Source organism: Cololabis saira, chromosome 9 (genome assembly GCF_033807715.1).
Source record: "Cololabis saira isolate AMF1-May2022 chromosome 9, fColSai1.1, whole genome shotgun sequence".
NCBI classification, from domain to species: Eukaryota; Metazoa; Chordata; class Actinopteri; order Beloniformes; family Belonidae; genus Cololabis; species Cololabis saira.
Window position 1 is genome coordinate 11,152,265 of NC_084595.1, and position 19,400 is coordinate 11,171,664.

The window sequence follows — 19,400 nt, forward strand, 5'->3', positions numbered from 1 at the left end:
GTCCTTAATGGCTTTTTTCCCCCTTACATTACTTTTACTTTTATACTTTAAATAGTTTTGAAACCAGTACTTTTATACTTTTACTCGAGTAAAAAACTTGAGTTGATACTTCAACTTCTACAGGAGTATTTTTAAACTCTAGTATCTATACTTCTACCTGAGTAATGAATGTGAATACTTTTGACACCTCTGGTAACACCACAGTCTGTACAACCACAGTGAGTTCAACCAGGTCTTTCACCCCAACCCTCTGGTCGCAGCAGTTGGTTTCAGGACGCAGACATTCGCTCACCTACGGAGGAATGTGCCTGTTCCGACATCTTACTGCTTGTTGTCTCTTTCCTCAATCTTTCTGAGCTCTAGAAAGCTTTGTAACATCTTTTATACTTTTACTGTTTAGGCAGTTGTGTGAAGATCATATCTATAATTTATTATAGAGGTTTATGTGCTGTTTGCTGGGCATAGATTATCATATATATACACAGGACTGTCTCAGAAAATTAGAATATTGTGATGAATTTCTTTATTTTCTGTAATGCAATTAAAAAAAACAAAAATGTCATACATTCTGGATTCATTACAAATCAACTGAAATATTGCAAACCTTTTATTATTTTAATATTGCTGATTATGGCTTACAGTTTAAGATTAAGATTCCCAGAATATTCAAATTTTTTGAGATAGGATATTTGAGTTTTCTTAAGCTGTAAGCCATGATCAGCAATATTAAAATAATAAAAGGCTTGCAATATTTCAGTTGATTTGTAATGAATCCAGAATGTATGACATTTTTTTTTTTTTTTTTTAAATTGCATTACAGAAAATAAAGAACTTTATCACAATATTCTAATTTTCTGAGACAGTCCTGTGTATATATATGATAATCTATTGCCAGTTGTTTAAAAAGTAGAAACAAATGATAAACAAAGGACGACAAAGAAATAAAATGTTTTTAAAGGTGATTGCAAATACTTGTTTTGTTCTCCTTTAGTATCTAGAGTTTTACAGGAGAGTTTCAGAGCACAGTTGGTGACTAACCTTTGACAAGTAGCTCACGTGATAGGATCAGGGTCCCACCCTGATTTCAGCCGTTTCTCTACATTATGCCTGAAATGTTAAGGGCCAAGAAAAATTGTCTGTGTCCAACAACAGTTATTACCCCAGTGTGCTCGGTTGACAATAAATAGTTAGCAGCGAGCACCTCTGTTTTCAAATTAAATCCTCTTTTAACCTTCATAAACCTGTGACCTACATACGTGCACCATACAGCCTGTTCCAGCCACTGCGTGCACATGCTAGGTGAGTGGATAAGCCTGTAAAAAGCAGGCAGGCAAAGACACGTGCGGTGCTCGCACCAGGCGCTTTCTGCAGCGTGTTCCCTTTGGTGGGGTTTATGTCGCATTGAGGATCATATTCTTAGCTTGGTGTAAAATAAACAGTTGAAAAACCTAATCAAAGAAATCTCAAAGCCCAGAGAGCATTGCAGTTCTTCCAGACAGTTCAGGAAATACAAGAGTACACACACAGCCTGCATGCACTGGAGCTGTAAGGAATGTATGTTGCTTTTCTCATCCCTGTGACTTTAGCCTTTTTAAAACAACTTAAAATGAGGATAGACAGCTTCTGCATCCTGTAATTATGGTCAGCCACCCCGACTCCCCAACACTTATAATCATCATAATCATCATTACTGGTGTCAAGTACGTGGTAGCTGGCGGATGCAGGGAATTTATCAGAATTGGAAGCACTTTATTGAATTAAATAAATACAAGAAAATAAAAAAATAAAATTGGGGGAGGGGTATCTTAAGATGTGCACCAAGACATGTAAAGAGAGGGGCCGCTGAGCTCCTTTATCACAGCTTGAAAACAGGAAAGAGAGGATTCCGGAAGATGGGGGAGGATATCTACAACCAACACCGGACAGTCCTAGAGGACACAAATGAAATCATGAACTCCAGCCGTGACAACGGACTCAAAACACACAGGCTCAGCTGTGAGCGAGAGCTGTATTGACTGCAAGATGAAGAAACTTGTGCAGTACAAATAGCTGCAGAGAGTTGGGTAAGTGGATGTGAAAGGCCACTCTGTACTCGGGAGAAATCATACATCAGGCCAAGCAAGGGATGAACAACATATCCTCTTTTCAGCAGCCACCTCAGAGCAACAAACCATTTAAACTGGCTAAACAGGAAAAACAAAAAAACACACCACAAATCAGTAAAGAGATTACAACATGCATTTTGTCAAGTCTTTAGCACTGAGCCATTTGTGTCTTTGATTGGAAAAATGTTAAATACGCAGGGCTTACTTGGCTATGGTCAGTGTGCGAAAGTGAACAGCACAATAGCTCCTCAGTGAATGCCGTTGTTGTAGCGATCACAAGGACGGCTACTGAGGAAGTGTCCAGGCAGGTCTGCCCGGAAAACTCAGCAATTCATCTGCCTCCAAGCGGAAACAGGCTTTCTGCACAAGGTCATCGTTGCACAAACAGGCCCGACTCCCACTCTTAACTCATTCATCAACAGTTATAGCTATTAAAATGTACCTCTCATATTTTCAGGGCTTTGCTGGTCAGATATTACAACACAGGCATGTTGATACAGTTGATCACTCAGCTTACATAACAAAGGGTTGCTGTCTGGGTTTTATAGTGACCTTTTTAATCCTTCCCTCTTTGAACTGCCGTTTGTCTCCATTTATATGGATAATGCAATTTCTTCACTATACGATTGTATTTTCTGCTCTTGTACTGATGACATAACATTGTATTCTTGCTGTGATTTATTTAGTCACTCCGAATCTGCAGCTATCATTTAACATCCTTCAAAAACTTCTTCACAGTTGGATTCTGAATAAAATTCACTTTTTTTAGAACATCATAAAAGTGCCACTTAAAAGAAGCAAAGAAGCCTCAAACAGGAAGCTTAGGTCCCTCAGTATTTGCAGCAAGATGTTGATTGTCTTGTTGATTGTCTTCTGTAAGGGGTTAGAGTTAGGGTGAAGAGGTATTACGTGGGGGTCATTAGCATCCGCCATCAGTTCCTTTCACACTACACTTTCAAGGATTGTTGCATTTAAATGCCACCATGTTTTTGCATGTGAACAACCCTGCTCCTCCCACTGGGATAATTCTGCAAAGTCAGTGTGCTGTATGTAATCACACACTGATGTGGTGCCGAGTCGTCTCCATTCAGCCTGAGAAAAAGGGAAAAGAGAAACACCAGCGGTTCAACCAGCTAGGCTTCTTTTTTTTTTTGCAATGACATGATGAACAACCGTGAAAAGCACTCAAAGACACAGAACAGACTGATAAAGACGGTTGGCTCAAAATGAGTCTGTGGAGCCAATTGTGAAAAATTATAAGTAAATAAATTGTAGAATATATATATATATATATATATATATATATATATATATATATATATATACACATACAGGAATCTTGCCTCTGCACCATGAGACAGGCTGTTATCGAAGGGTCCCAGAAGAAGAGAGGATTTGTCCTTACTGTAAGATTAATGACATTGAAAATGAGTTCCATTTTTTATTTTACTGTCCTCTGTATCATGAGCTGCGTCAAAAAATTATTTGATAGGTGTAAGAATCTGGATTTGATGTGGGTAAGCGATGCTGAGAGACTCAAATGGATTTTTGATCATAAAGTATTTGCACTTGCTGACTATTTGGAGAAAGCGTGGGATAGGCGAAGAAAAGTAACATATATGTAAAAATATCCATTCTGGTTTTTGATTTATTTATTTTGTTTTTCCGGTGTACATTGTGCAGCTCCCAATTAAGTGCGTGTGATATTGTGTATTTGATGATTTTCTGTTTCTGGTGTCTTATAATCCTGTAAGGGATGGGTCTTCGGACATGACACAAAAATAAAATTCATTCATATATATATATACACACACACACATATAGGCTACAGTACAGACAAAAAGTTTGGACATACTTCCCCATATGTTTGAATGAGGTGTACACACACACACGCACACACGCACGCACGCACGCACGCACGCACGCACGCACGCACGCACGCACGCACGCACGCACGCACGCACGCACGCACGCACGCACGCACGCACGCACGCACGCACGCACGCACGCACGCACGCACGCACGCACGCACGCACGCACGCACGCACGCACGCACGCACGCCTCCCAAAGACCAGCTACTGATAAAAAAAAAGAAGACACCGACACCAGGATAAAAATGGGAATTAGATTAGCATCTTTTCTCCTTAATCATCATGGGGAGTAGATTCCTGGAAGGTGGATGGATGAGTAGGAGACAGGAGGAGTATCATGTTTCTCAAGATGTGACCAATCAAATGCTGCATAGGCTTGTTCTGGACTCCAGTGTGGCTCTGCATGGATTTCAGATGTGGGCTAAAGTGAGCTAAAGACTTTAAACAGACCGTCAGAAGCAGGGCAGAAGTCCTTGCAGTGCTCGTTAACAGATGTTGTAATCCTGGACATGTGACTACGAGGGAACACCTCTGCCCCCCAGACGTTGCACTGTTGGGTGCAAGTTTCTGTCCATACTGTCTACGTAAAATGTTTTACCTGTAATTTACACTGAGAAAATGTCATTTGTCTTTGGAGATTATCTACATGTTATTCAATTCAATACTGGACTATAGACATGGCGATATTTTAAATGATTTATGATGTGCCAATGCTTAAAAATATTCACTCTGCAATAACTGAATTGATGGATAAGTGTCGTCCTGGCAGTTCTATGTGTTCACTGTCAAATACCCGACCAAATGCAGCTTAAAACCATTTCAGCTGTGCAATAGAGATGTAATAAATACATTCTAATAACATTGCATAAGATGGCTGAGCCCAACAGCTGTGGTTGTGAGCCATGTGGAGCTGTGGATCAGGGGGAAGCTGATTTACTTTAGGACCTTCTCTGAACTCTGCAATTGGGGGGTTTTCAAGAATTTCATTAGTCAAGCATGGTGACAAATCACCCGATCAAAAATTATATAAAATGCATATATAAATTACTGAATCCTGTTCTTATATATACAATGCAAAGTACTTGGCTTTCTTCATACACACCCTGAATATGGCACCAAAAAATAGAAGCTAAGATGTATCAGCACCCAGCCACACAACTGGATCCTAACTCTAGGTCTGCTTTTTGAGAATAATCGGACACCACAGAGCACTTTTCCTTCCTCCAGGATGTAAACAAGAGCCATGCTCAAAGGACAATCACAGCTGTTTAATACCATGGGCATGCTGGATGTCCGATTGATGACCAAGCAAAGACGCACCCAAAGCCCTCGTCCTAATCCAGCGAGATGAACCATGATAAACAGGCAGAGGGGGAGTGACAGATGTGCAGCAGAGACAGTGTTACAGCATCACAGATTCTCTCTCACACAAATAATGGTGTGGCCTTATTTCGTATTCAGGCCAAAATGGATGAGAGAAGTATCTTTTGGAACACTCTTCTGAATATTTCTTTTTTTTTTTTTTTTAAAGTTAAGACCAACAGCTTGTGTTAAAATGACATTGCCATTGACTTTACAGTCACTTCTTTAAAGCTGTTTGAAAGGACAGACACTGTACTGAGTCATTCTAGAGGAGAACAAATGTGGGATGTTAAAATCTGTTTTGCTGGTTCCCAAAAGTAAAAATCGAAAAGCCAAAGGGTCGATCGACTGAGCCCATTTGGATCTCAAATAGCCGCGTCTATATTTCACCACCGGGAAAATTGAATATTGCTCAGCTTATTGAATACAAATCACTCCCTGCTGTGAGCACATTGATCGTCCACATGCTGATGTGCAGAATTTAGATCACTAGCTTCCAAAAATAAAAGTTGCGGCAAATGTTTGATTGATTCGGCTCTAACATGGCCGGATATAAGAGGCAAGCATTTATGATTCAACACAGACTAAAATGTTCGATGAAGGACGTCCTTTTTGTCACTCCTCTAATGGTTGTGTGGATCTGGACTGGAGTGAAAAGTTTCACATCCAGAAGAGGAAACAGAAGATTCTAGCGTGATATGCTGTTAAAAGCTTAGCCCCCTTTTATGGCCTTAGCAAATGGATTCCCCTCTCGACTGTGCCATCACTGGGGAGACAACACCAGCAGTGAGAAAAAAAGGGAAAAAAACTGGTTAGAGCTTCAGCTTATCTGGTATTTTTACTCTTACCATTGCTGGTATTTATTATAAATATAAGTTAACGGTTTATTATAAATATAAGTTAACGGTTAACTATAAATATTACTATATACATTGTTCCTGGATTGCACGCATTGTGGCCATGAAATGCATCTGCATTTAGCAGCCACAATGTGTGTGAATTTAGGTGAGGTGAACTGTAGAAATTTTTTTTATTATAATTTGATATAGGTCTTTTTTTCATTTTTTTGGTTCAAATGTTGAGACAGGAGGAAGCCTTAAAAAAAAAAAAAAAAAAAAAAAAATCTGTCAAATTGTTAATGAGAAACAGGGGTGGGATTAAATACATTTTCTTCTTCCCACTCCCTTTCGAGTGTTGACGAATTCATTTGTATTTTGAACCTGCACCTGTTAAACCTGATAAAAGGTATTTGTTTAATTTTATGTTGCACGCAGGTCACTTATGTTATGTTTATTGCTCGAAATAAATATGAATTGAATTGAATTGAATCAGACACCTTACATGTCGACCACAATCTGATGCTCCTGTAATTTTCTACACTTCATAGCAAGCAGGAAGGTCTTGGATTCATCTTCCAGGCGTTCTCCAATGATTGTTAAACGACTGGATCTTTGCACTAACTCAACTGTTCAAGTCACAACAACAGTCATCCGAAGACACTTGACACAAATCACAAGTCTATTGCAGTGCAGTCAAAATACAGTCTAGTCAAGTTCTATCAGATTTCATAAATATATCGAGCTCATTGTAACTTAGTTAAGGCTTCAGACAACAAACATTTCTTCTTGGATGCTACTGTCTGCAACAGATGACCATGTAAACAAAGACAACCCTGTTTTGTGCAGACAATCTCTTTTGAGTTGGCAGTACAATCGTGGTATTAAGTCATACCTGTACTGGATAGATTAAAAACACTGGACTCATGACGGCCCCTTATGAACTGTAAAAGGGGCACCAGTCACTGTTATTGTAATATTTAAACAAGAACCACATCATATTTTATAGCATACTATGCAAGGACTTTAGGACATTAGGAAAGATATAGCGACAGACATTACAATTTCCTACATTTACTTTTTATTTACTTAGTTAGTTAGTTTGTATTGGAGCATTGCATAGTTGTTTTGTTTTTTTTTTAAATTTGAAACCTTTTTTATTGGAGTCAAGAGCTTTTTTTGGTCAGATGTTAAATGGTGATGTTCTGTCATGTTGCACCTGGAAACAGGTATTGTGGCATAGAATTGTCAAATGGGTTTAATTCACCGTACAAATTGTTACAGATTACTTTTGTAATACTGTATTTGACCCCGTCTTTGTACGTTTTCACCGTATAGAAACTTAATTCTTGCCATTTTAAGAAAGAGATGTACCTGCTGTACTCTACTGCCCTTACTTTTTAACAACTTGTGCTTTTTATTATTTTACCTCTTTTCTTATCATTTTATTTGTTATTTACTGTTTAATTGTGTCTTGCTGCTTTTAAATGTTGATGTAAAGCACTTTGAATTACCTTGTGTTGAAATGTGCTATACAAATAAACTTGCCTTGCCTTGCCTTGCCTTGCATCTGTGTCAGCAAGGGTGTCGTCATGGCTACCAAAACAATCTATGAGTATAACTAAAGAAAACTGAACCTGTGATGAAGCTAAGACTGTTCACATGGTGATGACCGAGGTGCCAAAGGTATTAAACAACTGATTACACAAAGCTGTGCAGCACCCCTACAAGAAGTAAATTGACTTTGACATGTTGTCATGGCAAAAAATGTCATTGTTGATACTCGGTCATACCTGCCTCCGACACCAGACGAGACGGTCATGTCTTTGCTTCCTCCTTTGAAAACCTGAATATAATTTAAAATTCTTCCTTCATATATTAAGGCCTAATTACTTCTCATCTCAAAAGGCCTCATAGTTACATGATCTCTCGGCAGATATTTTTACCCTCATACTGCCGGTTTGTAGATTTTAAGCGTTTCTAAAAGTAGAATGGGAGACAGAACCCTCTAGATTCAGCTTCAGATTTTCCTTTTTTGATTAAACTTATAATGGCGGCTGGCTTGGGTGACGCTGAGCACTAAGGCCCTGTCCCAATACTCCCCCTACCCCTCGTTTTCATCACTACCCCTAAATTTTGCACGTTCCCGTGAGGGTAGTGGTGTCCCATTTCCTCTTTTCACCTAGGGGGAGTGGAGAAAACGAGGGCTAGTGGCTATGAATTGTCCCTATGGAGCGAGGGATTTGCGATCCTCACTCGATGACTTAGGGACCAAAAAATTTCCCAGAATGCTTTTCGTCGTCATTTGCAGACTGAATCCAAAAAAAAAACCTGGCGGACATTTCTTATTTTTTAGTGAATAAAATCAATATTTTGAGTTAGTTTCTGCATAAAAATGAGTTTTGATTACATTTCTAGCGAGAAATATATATTTTACTTCACTCAGTGAATGTACATAATCACTTTTTTGCCCGTTATTTGCAACCTCGCCAGAATAAAGGCTGATTTATGGTTCCGCGTTACACCAACGCAGGCCTACGGCGTAGGTTACGCGGCGACGTGCAGACAGAAATCCCGAAATTTTCGGAGCAAATTTCTTAACAGGCGTAGCTACAACTGTTAGATTTAATCTATTAAACCAACATTTATCTTCCTAAATGATTTATTTCAGCCAGTGGTAATTCTCCACAGAGCTGCAGGTTTCTCCACGCGAAGACGGCGCAGGTTGACCTGGCGATCAATCCTGTACTCCGGCTGCTGCTGCGCCCAGGTCTCATTATCGCCGAAAACATCAGATCAAATTTCTTAACAGGCGTTATTTGGATAAACTGAGCCCAGGTTGGGGATCTTAAAGGTTACTTTTATGCCTGAAAAAATATTAAAACTTAATAAAGTGGCATATTAACAGCGCTACAGCTGAAATTAAAACAGCTTTTGGCTCTCAGCTTCCTGATTAGTGGTGGTGCTGAAAGTAGGAGTAGTGGGAGTATTAGGACAGGCCCCTGGGAAGATTTCAAGTGCCCTAAAATCTGTCCCTTCTTTTTTAGGGTTAGTGAAGAAAAGAAGGGCGAGTGAAAGAAAGTAGGGCTAGTGAAGAAAAGTAGGGGGTGTATTGGGATTGGGCCTAGGCGTCTTCTCCCCCCACCAACCAGTCAAGGCAGACAGCCACCAGTCCCGCCTGTGGTTTTGCTGGAGATTGCCCTCTACTAAAACAGAGCTGCTCTACCGTCACCTGGTGCGTGCCCCGGATGGGGGAGGCCCTTCATACCACAGAGCTCCTGTGGGCGGTGGGGCCCACCAGCACTTGATTCCGACCTGTTGAAGGCTAGCCTAAAATTAAAGCCAGTCATCGAAAAGTGGAGGTCAAAAAGGAGCCGCCCATTCCAACACACCTACTAATCAGGGCATATTGAAATAGCTCTTTGCGGTCTGACTACAGCTTGTAATGTGCCAAAGAACAGAGAGCCCGGCAACCCGATAATTGCTCCAATATGGTAAAATAAACAGACAATGGTGCACTTGCATCCGCTGGTTATACTGAGATTAGCTTCATTCACACAGGAGGGAATATCATTATTACCATCTTGCTCCCTAAAGCTGGCGAGTATTTAGGTGGATACGTCCATGTTCGACTTTTATGGCTGAAATAAACTGATACTCTCTAAAAGTGTGACAAAGACTGCTCAGAAATGCAAGCAGTGACAAGAAAAAAAAAATTAGACTGACCTCTTCCTTCAATGAAATATTCATCTGCATGTCTGAACATGATTAAATATTAGTGAACTGAGCTCACCTGGCATGCTTTAATTTGATTGGTTCAGTCGTCGGCCTGGTAACAGAGATTTCCCCGAAAACTTCTAATATAAGTGGGAAATCTACCATTTCTGATTTTTAGGAGAAAACCATCCTGTATATAAACTATAAGCTTTTGAAAAATGTTTGTGCTGAAAAAAACAACAACTAAATAAACAAAAACTGATGCCATGAGGTCATTTAAGATGACAACTTCAACTTTATGACACTAATTATGTGTTACAAATTAAGGAAATGGATGTTGAAATATTGCTGTTTTTCCCTCCACCCAGAGAGTCTCTGCTGGATGTGAAGATGCTTTGCTGAAGAAAACCGGCCCCGATAATGTCATAGTGATATTGTCACCGTTAACTGGACTTGTTTGTATCGGAGAGCAGAGGTGTCAAAAGTATTCACATTCATTACTCAGGTAGAAGTATAGATACTAGAGTTTAAAAATACTCCTGTAGAAGTTGAAGTATCAACTCAAGTTTTTTACTCAAGTAAAAAAATAAAAGTACTGGTTTCAAAACTACTTAAAGTATAAAAGTAATGTAAGGGGGGAAAAAGCCATTGAAAATGAATGCATCTAATGCAAATATATTAAAGAACCATATATGTGTACTATTGAGCATTAACATGTGTTTCAGAGAGCAGGAGATATGATGACTAGTTGCCTATAAGTATTGTAATGGTGCAAAAAGTCAAACTTCAGAGGCATGTTATCATTTATCCTAACCTTTATTGGAATGTACATCCAAGTTTAGTTGCAGGAATCTGGGGGAACGGATGTAAGAACAAAACTGGACAAGAACATCTGAAACAACCACAACCAAATTCACTCTATCCGGATGGAGCAATTTAACTGGATAGTTTTTGTTTAAAGGCCGAAATGAAATAGAGTAACAAAGCTGTTTTTAAAATGTAAGGAGTAAAAAGTACAGATAATTGCGAGAAAATGCAAGGAGTAAAAGTAAAAAGTCGTCTGAAAAATAATTACTCCAGTGAAGTATAGATAACCAAAATTTCTACTTAAGTAAGGTAACAAAGTATTTGTACTTCGTTACTTGACACCTCTGTTGGAGAGCTTGTATTACAAATTGTAGGTGTGTTGAAGGGGGAAAAAAATGGGTGTTTACCCACAAGATTTGCTCTAATTAAAGAAAATGACTGAGCTGTATTGGGCTAAAGTTACAGAAATCCCAGCCTGGAACTACCTCAGCCACTTTGGGACAGAAAGTTCTTGCCTAAAACAAACTCTTGTGGCCGGTGGCACAACAAGCGCCACGGGTCAGGCCACTGTGAGAGAGGTGAACTCATACAGCACTTAACATTTCATTAGCCATTTCCCCCCACACCCCACAAGCAGCTGAGACATTCCATAAACACTTGGTCTGCCAGCCAGCAGCACAGAGGGCCCTTTGAGTGGGACCAGGGAGGGGAGCTGAGGCTGCAGGTCCAGGGAGCTGCAGGGCCGGGCGCGAGGGAGGACCTCGGAGCTCAGGAGAGGCTCACAGGCTCATAAACACGCCACAGATTTGGTTTTATTAAGCTCCGTCTCTGGAGACATGCACGTTAGTAAGTGAACAGTGGGTCACACGGTGCTGCACGGTTTTTCTAGCAAGTGTTTTTGTTCCATTTTCTAACGGGCGGGAACACAAAGGCTATTCATGGCTTTTACTGCGAGAGCAGCTGGTGATGCCTGGCCTGGTGTACTAATGGCCTGACAGTTTTTGGAGCACTTCACCCAGTACGCAGCAAAATAAAACAGGTGTATTCCTTTCAAACACACACACATATATACACTGAGGGGAAACTTGGCTGCCTTTAGAGCTGCCAGCACTTCCTCTAGTGGGCTTAAAATTACTCTGGGAAAGGGAGAGGTTGAATTCTTTAACTTCCTTGACCACCAAACCTCAGATGTTGATATCCAGGTACAATGATAGGCCTGTGTGGGCTTCCACAAAGCACCTCAAACATTCATGAGTCTACGAGTAACTGGAAAGGTTGACAAGGAATGGCGCGACTCCTGCTGAGGCAGCAAGTAATCCCAACTTCTGGTCATTCATGCAGGCAGACACCTTTCAGACAAGGACTTTCTATTAATGTCCCTTCCATCTGAGACAGACCTGCCTATGTGCAGAATCTGTGTCAGATCCTGACTGAGGCGGGCTCAGCTTAAAATGCATCCTAAAAGACAATCTCCTGGTTATTGCAGGGATTATGGTTAAACTAATGGGAGATTTATTATTCCCTTTTGGCTGACCTTTATCTCAGTGCAGTGTGATACATTAACCATGAGAGAACCTCCACGCCCAGACCCCTCCTCAGCCGCAGGCATGTCAGAGCCGTGATGGTAATTAATTATGGCAAAACAAACCCATCAGAGAGTTGGCCTCCTTAAAATGTCCACAGCTCATCAGGAGTTCTATTCGCAGTCAGGACTGACAATTGGCCTAGTTAACCAGAAAAAAAAGGAGGCAACACTTATTCCTCTATTCAGAGGAAAACTGTCCGCTGAGATGAGTCAGATTTAGATTGGTCCTTTCACTAAGAGGAAGCAGATCGGTCCATATAGATTGGGCAGAGTGAGGAAAGGCAGCTAATGGCAAGTCATTCATTTTCCAAAAGCTGAGACATTCTGCAATCGTGCCAGACACAAAACAGCAGCACATCCATTCTGTCGGCTAAAAAATTCACACATCTCAGAACAGGGTGCACTAGGGCTGTTCGATTTTGCCCAAAAATAAAATCTCGATTTTTTTTCTCTCAAAATCCGATTTTCGATTACGATTAGTTTGTGAATTGACAAAAGACAAAGAAATTATTTCAAATATTTTTTTTTTATTGAACATTTGCCCCATTGGGCTTTAAGTGCAAACTTTGCTCTTATTAAACCAAAAATGAATGAATAAAGTGCAAAACTCTGTAAAATAAGTTTAAAAAAATATAATAAAATATAAAGTTTTATCTCTGAAAAAAAAAAATCAGCAAATCAGCACTTGCAAACATACAGTAAGTTATATTTCCAATTAAATAAAACAAGACATTTTCTAATTAAACTAAACTGGGTCTTTGCATGCTAAATAATAATGCAACCCAGGAAGGAGGTAGAGGTGTGTAATGTCAGTCATTACATTTGCTATTCACATTTGCAAGTTTTTTGCAAGGAACACGAGCCGGTCTACCGGTGGCATGTTACAACGCCCCCTCCTACACTAAAGAGCCTCTCCGATGGGGCACTTGTCACAGGTATTGAGAGGTATTTCCATCAATCATTAATATGGTATCAATCATTAATATGTGTGCAGACAAGGTTAAAAAAAAAAAAAGTGAAAAATCGATTTTACGATTTTCACGTTTTAACATTGTTCTAATTACATAATCGCGATTACGATTTAAAATCGATTAATCGAACAGCCCTAGGGTGCACCAATTTTTTTACAGTAAAGGAAAAAAAAGATTTAGCTGCAGCCACTGATTTGCTGACTGTGCTTTGCATCATGTGAACTTTTATTATAATTGCTCAATGCATAGCAATGTGGAGCACAAAGTGTCTTAATGCTGAAATTAAGTTTGCTTTACTAGGCTGGTTTAATAGATTTAAGTGAATACAACAGTGGCTTTATGATAAATACAACCAACAAAAACTTTCCAAGCACACCCTAAAAGTCACAAACCACAACAAAGAGCAGTTTACTGTGCAAACGGGCCTCAAAGCGACTGCTGGCCCGAGCAACGTGCACACTAATGGTCTTACAACAACATCTGAAAAGAAAGCCAGACTTCTGGTGATCCACAAAGTGAGACCCACATGAAGCAGCTGTGCCATTATGACAGCAACAAGTCACCTCTGGACAAAAACACAACCTCAGGATGCGAGTGTCAGCCAGAACAGGCGACGTTGCAAAAGGGAACTCAATAGATTTTACACATCAAACATCAGTTGACTGATCATAGGATGAACCGCTCGGCCTGTGATCTGAGCATGAAATTTCATCTTCGACCAAAGAAAACAGAGAAACTAATTGGATAAAAACTTACCTCAGGGTCTCCTAACTATATCTCACTGCGCAAAATACGACAGCTTTGTAAAATGATAGCAAGTGGACCGTTCCATACAATTTTTTTTCTTTGCATGTCATCGTCATATCAATGTCATCAGGATAATTATTATAAGGCTTAAGGCTACAGATTTAAAATTGAAAGCCTGGTTTGAAAATTAAAGGATAAATATGATGGCTGTTGCATTGTGGGAAATGTAGGATATACGTTGATTGAAAGTTAGGACCTCCCAAGCCTTTGATTGATTGGCTTTGACCACTTTTCTTGAATCTTTCTTCCTCAAGCCCCCAAAGTTGGTAACGGTGTAACACAGAAGGATTTTAATGTAGCTTTAATAAGATTTAGGCACCCCCCCTCCCATGCAAGATACTATCACAAATGAAATACATATCCTGAGAGTGAGCTTGCAGTACTGAGTGACAAATGGCTGAGTGCAGTGATCCCAGCCCAGATTGAAAGGATTTGAGCTTCTCCGTCATTCGACCAGCACGCTAGCTCACACTTCATGCCGATTGCTTCTCACATGTTTTGTATCAAAAAGCTTTGGGATGGATCATTTTTTTTGACAAAAATGCACTGTTCTACTCATCTACTTTATCTGATCCTCATTGGAAACACAGATTGTCAGGGAAGAGGCAGATCCTCCAGCGTGAGCAGTATCCCAATCCCTCTTGGCTGAGCATTTGGCCCCATTACGTGTCACTCTTGTGACAACGGTGAAACACTCCCCTGCCTCCAACTCCTATGTCCTTGGAACCAGCGAGTTACCCAGACCCCTCTCCTTATCCCACTTGACATTCTTACATTGTTAACATGTCAATACTAGTGTTCAATGACTGATACTTCCATTGTGTTCGCACATCACAACAGGAAACGCGGATGGCAGGCGTTTTGATGGAAACTACGCGACACACTTTTAGTCCGTCGATCCTCTTTTTTTGAGTGAATTGTCAGGGCTTTTTCCAACCCACCTCCCACAAGAAAGGGCCTCCCTAAATTTATCACGCTAGACAACCCCCCCCCCCTTTAGTTAATTACTCGGCTCCAAGGACAACAACGAACGCTGATGTGTGCTGACACGAAAACACTCAGGGTGGACGGAGCTGGACGGAGGCTCTGAGGCCCGGGGGGCACCCGGCATCTCGGTGAGAGCATCTCGCTCAGAGCGCCGCAACGCTCAGTGCAGAAGAGGCCGAAACAGAGGCAGCAGCAGGCCTCTCTATAACCAACAACAAAAAAGAAAGGGTAACAAAAACACTTCTCAAAGAGAAGCAAGAGTTCTAGTTGCAGTCACTGACTGCGTTTCCATGCAGTCAATAACCCTTTTAAAACCTGAATATTGGCAATAACCCGAATTTGCACGGCCATGTAAACACCAATAACCCCTTTGAATAACCCGAATTTGCTCATATTCCGGTTTTTAAAAACCCCTGGGTTACTCCTTTTAAAACCCGAATATTCGTTCATGTAAACACCAAACGGAATATCCCCATAAAACGGAACATGAATTTGTTTTCTGCGCATGCTCTGTTCGCAAGGAATCTTGGTCTTTTGAGTCCAGGAAGTTCTTATAAACACGGCGAAACGCAAGACCACGCCAGACTTTTGGAGTGAGGAGGAGACTAATCACATAAATGTAATGAAGGATATGAACATTTTGGCATTTGTAGACGGTAGAAAGTACCGGGATAGCCAGATTTACAAGAAGGTGAGCGAAATGTTGCGCAAAGCAGAATTTGTTTTGTGTGGCAGGGTGGAGAGGTTGATGGGACACGCGCACCTGTGTCCCATCCACCTGAGTGGCTGCCGCCTCTCCACCCTGCCACATTTTGAATTTGGATACAGGAAGAAGAAGCGGAAATGACGCTAATTGCGTCATCACGTTCTCCGCGCGTCGCTGGTTTGATCGAGATATCCCGAATGATTAATTAGCATGTATACAGGGATAACCCTGTTTGCTCACGCATGTAAACGGAATATTCCCAATGTTTCAGTAACCGGAATATTAGCAATAACCCGAATTTTGACTGCATGTAAACGCAGTCACTGTCTGGGATTCGTGTATGTGGGGTTCTCGTCTATCCACATCCCCTGATGGAGGCTTATCACGTCTCATAGGAAAGACTTAAATTTCCCTCTGTGCTCAATGAAGATGAGGACTGGAAAAGAGGAGCAAATAAAGCTCTCATTAACAAAGCCAGAAGATTATTTTTTATCAAACCTGGCCTCCTTTTTTTGTAGGCCACTCGCTCCCCTTCATGAAATCAGCTGAAAACTGAGAAAACCACAAATAGTTAAGAAACTGTTAGGAAAAATAAGTCCATAATAATAATAATCCAGATTTCACTAAACATTTTAAGATGGATTTAGTATACCAGGTCAAAAAAAAAAAAAAGAAAAGCACAAACATGGCTCTTTTAGTGATTAGAGTTGGCCTTTAAAAGTGCTTTTTAGTACTTCACCATCAATTAGCTTAAACCTACTTTTCTGCTTTTAATCCTAAAGAAGAAAGAGCCAGAGAACATGTGTGTTGCAGTGACCTACCAAGATCTCCTGGAACACTGTTATGAGAAGTCCTGCTGGATGTGGTGGAGTCCCCATCGCTGGGCCACATCTGGCCCATTTTACGAGCCCCGAAGATGGAGGTCTCGGGGCCCACGCCCTGGTGCTTGAGGCTTTTCTGCGGGAGAGGGGTGGGGGGGCTCCCGCTGTCAAAGGACTGCTGCGAAGGTGAGCGGCTTTTCTGCCGGAACATCTGATAGGTGGTGGGGCTGGGAGACACGTGGCTGGACTGGCCGGAGGAGAAGTCCTCCTCGCTGGACGTCAGGTTCTCGTTGGAGCTGCAGTCCGGTGTGTAGCCTCCCCCGACATCGTCGAAGCTCCCTGGGGAGTAGGAGCGCCTCGGCCAGGTCAGGTGGGCGTCCTCCTCTACGCTGTGGTCCCTTATGTGAATGATTCGAGTGTCCCCGTCGGCCATCATTCCTCCAACATACACACTGGTGTAAGGCTGACACTCAGCCGGCGGCCTCTCAGACTTCCCCCCAGTGGACCTGAAGTGTGCGTTGGGCTCAGCGTCTTCGTACGACCCATTGTAGCTGCAGTTCCCTTCGGACGACCTGCCTCTGTGAACAGGCCTGCCGATGTCCCCCGCGGCCGCCGACAGGTTCCCTGGGAGGGAATGCAAGGATCTCTTTCGCTCCATCTGCATGGCCTGACAGCCCAGAGTGCTGATCTTGTCCGAAACCTCCTTGTCGTTGACCCTGACCAGTCCTCGGTCGTGGTGGTACTCCATGTTTACGTAAAAGGGTTTCTCCTGGCCGCCCATCACCGATAACCCCTTGATATCACCAGCGTGAGAGTTCGCTCTCCTGATGCGTTCAAAGTTTGACCTCAGAGCTGCTACCGAGCCTGTACCCACTGGGAAATCAGGAGGCTCAGACTCGTGGCGCGCAGGTGGAACCCCTTCCTTTTGTTTCACCAGGAAGGAACTGTCCGCCTTTTCCTCTGGACGGGGTTTACTTCTTGTCATCTTGCCAGGCCCTGCCTTTTGCTGATCCTCAGCCGCCGCCTCCTCTGTGTGGGACCCCCGGCTGCCCGGGGAACTGGACAGGTCTCCATCGTTTGCCTGGGCTGTCTTTTTAAACCCCCATCTCTGTCCATCATAAGATTTCCTCTCTTTAGCCAGAAGGGTCTGCAGGTAGATCATCCGAAAGCGCTCCTTGTTTACCTCCTTCTCCAAGTGCTTGATGGAGGACTTGCATTTGTCCAGCTCCTGCTCAATATCCCCCAATGAGCTCAACTCCATAATAGGGGGGTCAGATTGAGGGAACTGGGCTCTCCATGCCTCCACAAACCCCAATGGTTCAACCATCTTTTTAAACCCTGACACAAACTTTTTAATCTCCTAATATCAACATAAACAATCCTACAGCGTCTACTGGACTAGAGTCTCTGGAACTTGCAGCTTCCATAGTGCAATGGCACACAAATTAAACAGTTTGCAGGGTCTAAATGAGGATCCACGCCACAAAGCAGAAAGGGGGGGTGTCTGTTTCTGTTTTTACTCACAAGCATAAAATAAAAATCCAGCAGAGGCAAGATCACTTATCTTCTCCAGTATTTCTCCCCCTTTTGACAAAGTCCAGGGATTACAGCCTACGATTATCCTTATTCTGGTTCCTTGTCCGTGTTGTCGATCCTGTTGTTCCGTGCTGCTCTTCGGGGATCATCTGTTGTCCTCCGTGTTTGGTGTCAGACTGAAGCTCTCTGGTGTTTTGCCTCTCCGTTTAGCCGGAATTATGGTTCCGCGTTAAATCGACGCAGAGCATACGGCGTACGGTACGCGTCGCCGCGTATTCTACGCCGTAGGCTCTGGGTTGGTGTAACGCGGAACCATAAACCAGCCTTCAGTCTCAGAGAGGGGAGGCGCTTCACGGAGATTTAATCCTCCAAACGCCCCACGAGCACGAGGATCATCTCAAGCGTTTCTGGGCGAAAAATGCTTAAAGAGCAGAGTTTTTTAAAAGTTTGAGGCCAATATTTCTGAGCATGTTTAAAAAAAAAAAAAAAAGATTAACAAACAGCATGCACGTGGTCTAAAGAAGATAGGGGGAAGAAAAACAAAAGATGCTCTGGACCACGAGGATAGTGTGTCCGATAATAATGGTCTCCAAAGTGTTTCAGATCAGATGATGGATGGAAAAGGCGAAACCTTCTCATAATAATCAGCTGGTTGCTGATGTTTGTTCAACCCTGTGGATGGACGGCCAAATTAATCTTTTCTTTTTCCATCCACCTCATGCTCCGCACACTTGTCCTTGCAAAAAGTGTGAAGTTAACATTATGATGATGGCATTATTAATCCATGACAGGAGAATAGTTTAGAACATTTAATTGGAAGATATTGCTATGATATTGCCTCCTTTTAGTTATTTATATTAAGAAAACGAATTCTTTATATATATATATATATATATATATGTATATGAAATGGTATGATTAAATGATTTATACTGGAATTTAAATGAATTTGCATCAATTTAGTGACATTTCCATGACAGGAGAATAGTTTAGAACATTTAATTGGAAGATATTGCTATGATATTGCCTCCTTTTAGTTATTTATATTAAGAAAACTAATTCTTTATATATATATATATATATATATATATATATATATATATATATATATATATATATATATATATATATATATATATATATATATATATATATATATATATATATATATATATATATAAAATGGTATGATTAAATTATTTATACTGGAATTTAAATTAATTTGCATCAATTTAGTGACATTTCCATGACATAAATGTGAATATTAGATTGCACAAGTTTCATGATT

The 19,400-nt window shown here is 41.3% G+C and overlaps 1 protein-coding gene across 1 annotated transcript in view; it reads right to left on the minus strand.

Annotated features, from left to right (window-relative positions):
• The window catches only part of si:dkey-91m11.5 (PH_BCR_vertebrate and RhoGAP_Bcr domain-containing protein), a 41,552-nt gene extending 23,278 nt beyond the window's left edge, over positions 1-18,274 (minus strand). The window contains exon 1 of the mRNA XM_061730463.1: positions 16,577-18,274. Coding sequence (XP_061586447.1) covers positions 16,577-17,903 — 1,327 coding nt within the window. The 5' untranslated portion in view covers positions 17,904-18,274. The remainder of the gene's footprint in view (positions 1-16,576) is intronic.
• Between the last annotated feature and the right edge of the window lie 1,126 nt (positions 18,275-19,400).